We start from the raw sequence: 11,261 nt of genomic DNA on the forward strand, positions 1-11,261 counted from the left end.
TTTTGTATTTGGTGTAAGAAAGTGTCCAGTTTCATTCTTTTACATGTAGCTGTCCTGTTTTCCTAGCACCATTTATTGAAGAGACTGTCTTTTCCCCATTGTATATTCTTGCCTCCTTTGTTGTAGATTAGTTAACCATATAAGCATGGGTTTATTTATGGGCTCTCTGTTTCATTGATCTTTGTGTTTGTTTTTGTGCCAGTACCATACAGTTTTGGTTACTATAGCTTTGTAGTATGGTTCAAAATCAGGGAGTGCGACACCTCTAGCTTTGTTCTTGTTTCTCGAGGTTGCTTTGGCTTATCTTTTTATTATTGAATTGTTAAAGTTCTCTATATATTCTAAGTACAAGTCCCTTATCAGATATGTGATTTGCAAATATTTTTTCCCAGTCTGTGGGTTGTCTTCACTTTCTTCATATGTCCTCTGAAGCATGAGAGTTTTAAATTTTGACGAAGTCCAGCTTATCTGTTTTGTTTTTTTGCGTGCATTGCTTAATTCAATGTGACAAAATATTATATCTACATTTTCTGATAAGAATTTTATAATTTTAGCTCTTACATTTAGGTCTTTGATCCATTTTGAGGTAGTTTTTGTGTATTATATTATGTAGGGGTCCAACTTTATTCTTCTTAATATAGACAGACATACAGCTGTCCCAACACCATTTGTTGAAAAGACCATTCTTCCCCTTTGGGTGGTCTTGGTACCCTTGTCAAAAATAAATTGACCTTAGATGTATGGGTTTATTTTTGGACTCTTAATTCTATTTCATTGATCTGTATGTCTTTTCTTACACCAGCACCACATTGTCTTGAGGACTGCTGCTTTATAAAGGAAGTTTTGAAATTAATAGTGTAAGTCTTCCAACTTATTCTTTTTGAAGATTATGTTGACTATTGTGAGGGTCTCTTGAGTTTCCATGTTAGCATCAGCTTTTCAATTTGTACAAAGACGCCAACTGGGGTGCTGATAGGGATTGAGTTGAATCTATAGATAAATTTGGGGAGTATTGTCGTCTTAACAATATTTTGTCTTCTGACCCATGAACACAGAGTATCTTTCCAGTGATCTAAATCTTTAATTTCTTCTAACAATGTTTTGTAGTTTTCAGGGTATAAGTTTTGCTCTTCTTCTGTTAAACTCATTCCTAAGTATTTTATTCTTTTTCATGTGATCGTAATTTGAATTGTTAATTTTATTTTTAGTTTGTTCATTTCTACTATATAGAAATACCATTGTTTTTGCACATTGATCTTATGTCCTTCAACTTTGCTGAGCTCTTATTAGTTCTAATAGCTTTAGTGGAGTCTGTAGGATTTCCTAGATACAGATGATGTCATTTGTGTATAGAGGTTGTTTCACTTTGTTCCTTTCACATCTGGATACCTTTTTTATTCCCCTTTCATTTTCTTGCCTAATTGTCTTGGCTGGAACCTTCTGTACAGTATTAAATAGAAGAGGTGAGAGTGGACATCCTTGTCGTGTTCCCAGTTTTTGGGGGAAAGCATTTGGCCTTTAACCATTAAGTATGATGTTAACTGGACTTTTTGTAGATGCTTTTTACCAGATTGAGAAGTTCCTTTCTATTCCTAGTGAGTGCTTTTACCATGAAAAGTTTGGATTTTGTCAAATGCTTTTTCTGTGCCTGTTGACATCATCATGTGATTTTCGTTTTTACTGTCTTGCTGTGTTAAACCAACCTGGCATTCCTAGAATAACTCTCACTTGGTCATGGTGTATAGTTCTTTTTATATGTTGGTGGATTCAGTTGGTGAGTATTTTTGAAAATTTTTGCATTTATATTCATAAGAGGTATTGGTCTGTCTGGTTTGGTATTGTGGCAGTACTGACCTCATAGAATGAATTAGGAAGTGTTCCCTCCTTTTCTGTTTTTTGGAAGGGTTTGTGAAGAATTGGTGTTAATTTTTCTTTAAATATTTGGTTGAATTCATCAATGAAGCGATCTGGGCCTTGGCTTTTCTTTTTGGGTAGTTTTTTACTACTAAATGAATCTCTTGTTATAAGTCTACTCAGGTTTTGTATTTCTTCTTGAGTCAGTTTCTATAGTTTGTGTTTTATAGGAGTTTGTTTCATCTAAAATATTTAATTTATTGGCAAATATTATACATTTAAATAATTCTTTTTGTTTTGTAAAGTCAGTGATATTTTCCCTCTTTCATTTCTGATTTATGTAATTTGAGTGTTTTCTCTTTTTTTTCCTTTATCAGTCTAGCTAAAAGTTTATCAATTTTGTTGATCTTTTCAATGAACCAACTTTGGATTTCATTGGTTTTCTCTACTTTTTCTATTCTCTATTTCATTAATTTCCACTCTAATCTTTATTTCTTTCCTTTTGCTTCCTTTAGATTTAGTTTACTCTTCTTTTTCCAGTGTATTAAGGTAGAAGGTTAGGTTATTGATTTTTCTTTCTTTGCTTTTTTTTCTTTTTCTTTTTTTTAAAAATATGTAGGCATTTGCAGCAATAAATTTCCCTCTAAGCACTCCCTTAATTTCATCCTATTAGTTTTGGCGTGTTGTGTTTTCATTTTCATTCATCTCGAAGTATTTCCTAATTTTTCTTGTGATTTCTTCTTTGATCCACTGGATATTTAGGAGTGTGCATTGCCCACTGGAGCATTTACTCTTTTTTAAAAAACTGAACTTCTTTAAAGATTTTTTTTTTTCCTTTTTCTCCTCAAAGCCCCCCGGGTACATAGTTGTATATTCTTAGTTGTGGGTCCTTCTAGTTGTGGCATGTGGGACGCCGCCTCAGCATGGCTTAATGAGCGGTGCCATATCCACACCCAGGATTTGAACCAACGAAACACTGGACCACCTGCAGCGGAGCGCGTGAACTTAACCACTTGGCCATGGGGCTGGCCCCTAAAACTGAACTTCTTATTTTGAAATAATTATAGATTCACGTATAGTCGTAAGAAATAATTCAGGAAAATCCCACGTATTCTTTACTTAGTTTCCCCTCCACGGTCCCAATGATAACACCTTGCAAAACTGTAGTGCAGTATCACAACCAGGATATTGACATTGATACAGTCAAGATACAGAGCATTCCCATCAGCATAGAGATCCCTCATGGTCCCCTTTTATAGTGTTGTTGTCACCCCTTATTGGTGGGATAGACTACCCCCCCCCCCGCCACAAAACAAGATTGATTTGGGTGTTGAGACTGATGATGTGCATGCATGTGCATGCAAGGATATGAAGAGATTTATTACCTGCTGAATGAGGCTTCTGGGAAGAGCAAGGCTGGCTCCAGAGCTGGTCTAAAAAAGGCTGAAGAGAGCAAGGAGAGGTGACTGGCTTTGGCTTTTATTACGGTTAGAGAATGGGGCTGCAGTGAGGATTTGTGTACACAGGCCAGGGTTTCTGTGCTTTGAACTTCCCGCCAGCACTGAAGGAGGGAGCATCTGGGCTTTTTTATTTGTTTGCCCGGATATTGGCAAGAAGGAAAGGAGGAGTGGTGGGCCTTGAAAGTAGCCGATAGTCAAAAATGAAGTCAGACTCTTTATTACATACAGCCACACTTACTTCTCCCGCGCCCTCCAGTCCTTAATGACCCTGTCAAACACTAATCTGTTCTCCATTGCAGTAGTTTTGTTATTTCAAGAATGTTATATAAATGAAATCATACACTATGTGACCTTTCCAGATTGGGTTTTTTCATTCATCATCATTCTCTGGAGATGAGTTCATGTTGTTGTGTGTATTCGTTCTTTTTATTGTGGAGTAGTATTCCACAGTATGATTTTACCTCAGTTTAACCATTCACCCATTGCAGGACATCTGGGTGGTTTCTAGTTTTTGCTATCATGAATAAGGCTGCAGTGAACAATCATGTTCAGGTTTTTGTGTGGACATCGGTTTTCATTTTTCTGGGATACGTATCTAGGAATGCAATTGCTAGGTTGTATGGTAGTGGCATATTTAGTTTTTAAGAAATGGTCAGACTGTTTTCCAGAGTGTCTGTAACATTTTGCTTTCTTGGTAGTTATATATGAGTAATCCAGTTTCTCTGCATCCTCAACAGCATTTGGTGTTGTCGTTTTTTTATTTTAGCCATTCTGATAAATGATAGTGATAGCTCATTGTGGTTTTAATTTGCATTTCCCTGATGGCAAATCATGTTGAACATCTTTGCATTTGCTTATTTGTTATTTGTATGTTCTCTTTGGTGAAATGTATCTTCACGTCTTTTGTCCATTTTCTTATAGGATTGTTCACTTTTTTTACCATCGAGTTTCGAGAGTTCTTTATATAGTCAGATATTAGTCCTTTGTCAGGTGTGTGGTTTGTAAATATTTTCTCCCAGGCTGTAGCTTGTCTTCTTATTCTCTCAACAAAAGTCTTTCCAGAGCAGAAGTTTTTAGTTTTGATGAGGTTCAGTTTATCAATTTTTCCTTTTATGGATTATGCTTTGGGTATCAATTCTAAGAACTTTTTGCTTAGCCCTAGATCCTGAAGATTTCCTCCTATGCTTTTTTATGAAAGTTGTATGATTTAATGTTTTACATTTTAAGCGAATGATTCGTTTTGAATTGATTTTTGTATAAGATGCGAGGATTAAGTCAACTTTCGTTATTTTGCCTATGGATGTCCAGTTGCTCCAGCTGCATTTGTTGAGAAGCCTGTCCTTCCACCTTTGAATTGCTCTTTGCACCTTTATCAGAAGTTGGTTGGGCACATCTGCAGGGTAGACTCCTGCACAGTGACATGGCCTGTAGCACCAGCTCCTTCTCCGGGGTGGAGAAACAGACCTTCATTGAGATCCCAGAATGTGCCCGAGTTAGTTTTTTATTTAGGCCTCACAACCATCCCCACTTTATACAGCAGGGCCACACAGATTTTAAGAGATAAAATGATGCATCCATAGTCATAAAGTTAGTAAGTAGGGAGCTGGATTTGAACCCAGGTCTGTCTTAGTTCATATTCTCTACTCTCTCCACTAAGCTCTGCTGACTCCTGATAGTGGCTTGAACCCTTGGACACACTCCATTATGATGAATTATAAAAGGAAATAAGGAGTTGAGTGGGATGCTGGATTAGTAGTTTCCAAATTGTAGTTTGTAACCCATTGGTGGGTCACATAGTTATTTAGGGGTTTCCAATCAGTAGTTTTTTTACTCTTTTTGAATTGCTTATTTGAGATTTTTTTTTTTTAAGATTTTTTATTTTTCCTTTTTCTCCCCAAAGCCTCCTGGTACATAGTTGTGGGTTTTCAGTTGTGAGTTCTTCTAGTTGTGGCATGTGGGATGCCGCCTCAGCCTGGCTTGATGAGCGGTGCCATGTCTGCGCCCAGGATCCGACCCGGCGAAACCCTGGGCTGCCGAAGTGGAGCACGTGAACTCAACCACTTGGCCATGGGGCCGGCCCCTGAGATATTTTTAAATATTATATTACAGTATTAGTAAAATCACATTTGTTATTGAAAATCATTTGGGCATATTTGTGTGGGTCTATTATAGGTTTTTCTATTCCATTAATTTTTGTTTCTTCCTTCACCAATACCACAGTCTTGATTACTGTAGCTATACGTCTTGAAATCGAATAGTCTGACTCCTCACACTTTATTATTTTTCAAAATTGTTTTAGCTATTCTAGTTCCATTGCCTTTCCACGTAAATTTAAGAATAATCTTGTCTATGTCTACAAAAAATCCTGCTGTGATTTTGATAGGAATAGCATTAAACCTGTAGGTCTCTGTGGGGAGAATTGGTCTGTGTACTATGTCAAGTCTTCCAGTACATGAATATGGTATGCCTATCCATTTATTTAGATCTTCTTTGACTTCTTTCATCAGTCATTTGTAGTTTTTAGCGTACAAGCCCTGTACATATTTTATTACTCTGGGATATTTTCTTAGTTTACCTCAATTCGTGGTGGTCTTACCCTGGTCTGCTTGATACTGGAAGGCACCACTGTACAAATGCTCAAACGCCCTCTTCTCATACATTCAAAGATGATCTCAACTAACAGGATCTTACTGCACCATCATTCTCACATCCCTCCTGAACGGTAATATTGCTTCTTTCAGTCTCTTGCCAGTGACGGCTGATGTCCCAGCAAATGGCATTGTCCACTACAGTGCTGAAAAGAGAATCCTGAGGTCCCAGCAGCAACACGGCTACTGCAGACTTGGTTTGCACTCTGCTGGGTAGACCCTGAATGAGAGTGATGCCTCCAGGCAGGTGGTATGCTATCCATCCAGCTCAGGCCCAGGCTTCAAGGGAGCGAAGGCGCCTTCAGATGGTAAAGAAGGAAGAAGAGGATGAAGGCTACACTTCAGTGCAGGCCGCCAGGCCACAGACACTCAACCGTCCTGGTCAGGAGCTGTTCCGCCAGCTCTTCAGGCAGCTTCGCTACCATGAGTCTTCTGGGCCCCTGGAGACTCTGAGCAGGCTCCGGGAGCTCTGCCGCTGGTGGCTGAGGCCTGACGTTCTCTCCAAGGCCCAGATCCTGGAGCTGCTGGTGCTGGAGCAATTCCTGAGCATCCTGCCTGGGGAGCTCCGGACATGGGTGCAGCTGCATCACCCTGAGAGTGGTAGGGAGGCTGTGGCCCTGCTGGAGGAGCTGCAGAGGGATCTTGATGGAACACCACAGAGGGTGAGTGTGAGCAAGTGTGTGGTGCCCAGTGAACTCCACCTGTCAGTGAGCCAGCTTGTCTGGGGTTGGGTGGGCCTCTGAACCCTCAGAGTTGAGGATCTAGGGGAAATCTTCCCTTCTCATTCCCATGGCACCTGAGCATCTGAGAACTGGACCTTTTAGCAGGCAGTCTGTCCCGCCTTCCCAGAGGACTGTTAGCTCCGGGAAGAGGGTCAGCAAATAGGCATGGGTAACAGCAATGAGTTTTTGGACACAGTGACTTACAGCATACAAAGTACATCTCTACATATTGTCTCGTTTAAGCTTGATATTGACCTGTAAAGTAGGGATGCTGTCTTTTGAATGGGGAGGGTTTGAGTCAGGACCCTTGGCATCTGAGTACATGTGAAGACCTGGAGGAGCAGTCTGCATGTACCTTATTGCTTCTTTCTCAGTAAGCTTTTGAGAATTTGTTCTTTGCGAGGGCAGGAGGGAGGAAGAGGGCTGAGGGGCAACCAAGGGCTAGGAAGTTGGAAGACCTCAATTTTAGACTTCATTCTGCAACCTCAGTGTTCTTGCCCTTGTTGTTGTTCCTTTCAGAGCCTCAGTTTATTGAAAAGGAAATGCAAAACTCATCTAACAGTGAGCATTTGTTCAGTATGTATTTCACCGCCTACCGTGCGATGCATCTGGCCCTGGCCTTGCTGCTGGGAGTCAGAACTGACAGTCTGGGTGCTGGCAGCAGGGCAGCGGGTCAGTTAAAGCGCACGCTTCCTGCCTCTTCTGCCCAAGACGGGCGAGCTTCTCAGTACTGCCTGTATCTGCGGAATGTTCTTTTAAAAGAGCATTTGCCGTTTTTGTAGGCTTCTTTAAAATTGTTATTCCTATAAGAATATGTGTAATTCTACATGTATGATTCTGCATAAATCAAAGTTACTTTTAAGATTCCTGAAACATATTTGGCATACTTCTCCCCCAAACAGTATAGAGTTAAGTCAATCAAGTAACACATCTGAACATGGTCTACCAGCAGTAAATGGTAAGAAATCAATACAAGGTGTGACTATTAAAAAAGAAAGCCTCTTTGCTCAACGTTGGGCACTATTTTTAAATTTGTAAAAGAGCGTTTATCATTTTTACCAAAACATTGAGGTGTTCAAAAGGATCTAAAAATGATTTATTAAAGTAAATAAGGTATATGGTAGGCACAAAATTGTGGCTTGGTTTTATTCAACTCATTTAGAGCTAGATGTAAGGTTTAAAAAATCCATGAAAACATTATCAGATGAGCATAAAGCCAACCAGCAATTACCTGGGTGAAAGCTAGTTAGAAATTAGAAAACAAAAAACAGGGTCTGGGAGAAAGCCTCCCAAATTCTGAAAAATGAACAGAAATATTCAAGATGCATATAAAGTTACAGAATCATGCTGTGGTTCATCGAAATTGCCAAAATGTGAGAAACCAGTGCCTGAGGAAGTTTGTTCATAAACTCATTTGGCTGTGCCACAATATTCTTATTGTTTCTTTATTCTCCCTTGGGTAGAGTTTGGGAGGAACAGGAGATAAAACACTGTGATGAGTGTATCGTCTTTAGTCTGTAGCTTTATCTGATCAGATGTTTAATGGCCTTAGGCTAAGATTCGTCCCTATCAGCATAGAGAACGTCTTGGCCACAGGACCAGAAAACCTTGAAGTTCGTTGGCAGTAGCTTCCCATACTCATTTCTACATCAGGCATGGCCTTGCCTCAGAGACCAGAACTACTTGAAATCTCTGGGCAAAGGCCTCCTCTTTCCAGGTCTCTGCTTGAATGGGCACTGCCATTTTTTGTACCTGAGACTTCGCCTTTCTGGTTCCCTGGCTGACCGTCACAATTAGCATTGCCTCTCTAGCAGTGCTACCATTTCCGGCAGGTGTGCAGTGCAGCCTGGGAGCCACCCTGCCTCTGTGAGGTCACTTTGCGTGCCGGTGCCCAGAGCAGTGCCTGATACTTGGTAGACATTATTCAACTGCATCTCTGCTGTGAACCATTATCACTTTAATTCCCAGGGATAAATTTCTTCTCTTTCATTTCTAAGTTTCAGGCTAGGGATGGGGGCTGAGGGCTGTTGGGGAGCTGTCACCGTAGCAGTAGCAGTGCTGTTACTGACCTGCCAGCTGCTTTTTAATGTCGAGCTGGAGTCTGGCTCCACCTGTCTCCTCCATGGCCCGCATGAGAGCCCAGGGAGGCTGAGGGGTGAGGGGGTCCTCCCTGGGCTTCTTCCTCCTTTTCCATCTACCTGTAGATAATAAAGGCCCTCACTCTCCCTACCCCGGACCTCTGCCCTTTAGGGATTGGCCATGTGGCCTCTTCTCTGAGTTTGCTTTCTGATTCCCATGGGGATCCTCTCACCACATTTTCTTCTTGCCAGGACCCAGCCCCTGCCCAGAGCCCAGATGTGCATTGGATGGGTACAGGAGCCCTGCGAGCCGCACAGATATGGCCCCCTGCTTCACCTCTCAGGAGCAGCTCTGCTCTGGGGGACCACCTGGAGCCTCCCTATGAAATAGGAGTGCGTGACTTCCTGGCTGGGCAATCCGGTACTCGCTGCCTGGCCCTAAGACCCCAGCCTTATGCCATCCTTCCCAAGTTTCCTATAATGTTGTCTTTTCACTATCTGTCCTCTCACGAGAATCTTTTTCTGTCCTGGCCCTTAGCTCTGTGTCCTTTCTGTCCCTTCTGTGACCGTTGTCTGCCTAGCTCCTCCTCCCATTGCACCTTCCACTCCCCACTCCCCACTCCCCAGCCGACACTGGGGAAATGTGAAATGGGTGTTTAACAACAGTCCATACCTGCTCCTGGGCCCAGGAAACCTCTGTGTGGGGGCAAGAGTGGGCTTCTCAGTGGGGTGCCAAGAACTGGGCTGCCCTCTCTCATGGTTCTTTCTTCCCCTTCAGACTCTTCTGCTGCCCAGGTGCCTGCTCTTTCTCAGAGAGAGGGGTGCTCAGGAGACCAGGTGACAGCTGAGCCTCAGGTGAGCCACCAGACTTTCAGTCCTTCTTGACATCCCATCGTTGCTGCCGAATGGAGTAGCTGTAGCTCCCCCTCATCCTGGGTCCTCTCTGTCCAGTGACCTCACACCCAGGACCTATGTCCCAGAGACCAGAGTACCCCTCTTGAGCCCAGAGCTCTTCTGCTGGGTAATAGTCTTCTCTCTCACCCTCACCAGACCCATCCTGTACTCACTCAGAGCCAGCCCCATTTCCCCATCCTCTCCTACAAGCCAGGAGCTGTGGACCAGCTCTAGGGTGTAGCACTGTAGGACTGTGTTTTTTCAGGAGGCTATGACTTTCAAGGATGTGGAGGTGACCTTCTCCCAGGATGAGTGGGGATGGCTGGACTTTGCTCAGAGGAACCTGTACCGGGATGTGATGCTGGAGAATTATGGGAATATGGCTTCTTTGGGTAAGGCATCGTTGTCCCCATGCTTCTACCACCTTTACTTCTGCCTTCTTAGTTTTCTTGATGGTACATAGAAAGGGGCCTGTCCTGGGTTTAGATCCTGGCTCTGTAACTACTGACCAAATCACTTAATCTATCACCTCAGTCTCCTCTCTTGAAAAATGGGGATAATAATATCTGTCATGCCGGGTTATTACAAAAATTAAAAGTAACACATATCAAGTTCCTAGTCCATTTAAGCATCCAGAAAACGTTGGCTGATTTAACTGGTTGAGCTGTCATGTGGTTCCCACCTCCAGAGAATCCTCATGATCCTTTTGGCTGCAACTTGTCTCTGCTTGAGGCTTTAGAAATGGCTGTCTGGGCCTCCTGCTGTGGCTTCTTCCACCTCCCTCCCTGGCCTTTCCCCCTTCCCGACTAGGACCTCAGGCCTGAGAGGGTCCTGGAGAGTAGTTCTGTATGATTCATCTACCTTCCCATCCCCTCCCCTTCTCTTCTACAGTGGGGCCATTCACCAAACCTGCTCTGATCTCCTGGTTGGAGGCAAGGGAGCCGTGGGGCCTGAATATCCAGGGAGCTAAGGGGAATCCAGGTGCCACTCCTGCAGGTGAGTTCCAGAGAACCTACCAGATCCTGCTCCTCCTGCATCTCCTCTTCTCTCTTTTTTTTTTTTGAGGAAGATTAGCCCTGAGCTAACTGCTGCCAGTCTTCCTCTGCTTTATACATGGGATGCCTACCACAGCATGGCTTTTGCCAAGCGGTGCCATGTCCGCACCCGGGATCTGAACCTGCGAACCCCGGGCCGCCGAGAAGTGGAATGTGTGAACTTAACCACTGCGCCACTGGGCCGGCCCCTCCTCTTCTCTTTTGAAGGTCTTTTACACTAAGTAAATGATGGAGAACTTACTCCATTGTTTGCATAAGGAAGATCCTTAATGGTCTTGCTAAGAAGTGCTGGGCCCCTGGACTTCTCCCCTCCAGACTGGCCCATTAGACATTTGTTTCTGGCCCTGCCCCTTCCCCAGTGGCTCTCTCAGTACCAGTTCTTGCCCACTGGAGGGCTTCACCATTTCTCTTTTCCTTTTATTGATGCTCCTCTTCAGCCCTTTGCTACACTCTCGCTGAATCCCCCATACCCTCCCCTTTCTGTTCTTTGGAGCCCTCATCCTACTCCTCCTCCTCTTCTTTTCCTGTTCCCTCCCCCATGACAATCTTG

At 43.0% G+C, this 11,261-nt stretch overlaps 1 protein-coding gene across 1 annotated transcript in view; it reads left to right on the forward strand.

The window, feature by feature from the left end:
• ZNF445 (zinc finger protein 445) overlaps positions 1-11,261 on the forward strand; it is a 29,562-nt gene that overhangs the window by 10,388 nt on the left and 7,913 nt on the right. The window contains exons 2-6 of the mRNA XM_046682591.1: positions 6,056-6,624; positions 9,015-9,183; positions 9,541-9,617; positions 9,922-10,048; positions 10,548-10,652. Coding sequence (XP_046538547.1) covers positions 6,187-6,624; positions 9,015-9,183; positions 9,541-9,617; positions 9,922-10,048; positions 10,548-10,652 — 916 coding nt within the window. The 5' untranslated portion in view covers positions 6,056-6,186. The remainder of the gene's footprint in view (positions 1-6,055; positions 6,625-9,014; positions 9,184-9,540; positions 9,618-9,921; positions 10,049-10,547; positions 10,653-11,261) is intronic.

This window comes from Equus quagga, chromosome 1 (assembly GCF_021613505.1).
Source record: "Equus quagga isolate Etosha38 chromosome 1, UCLA_HA_Equagga_1.0, whole genome shotgun sequence".
NCBI lineage: Eukaryota > Metazoa > Chordata > Mammalia > Perissodactyla > Equidae > Equus > Equus quagga.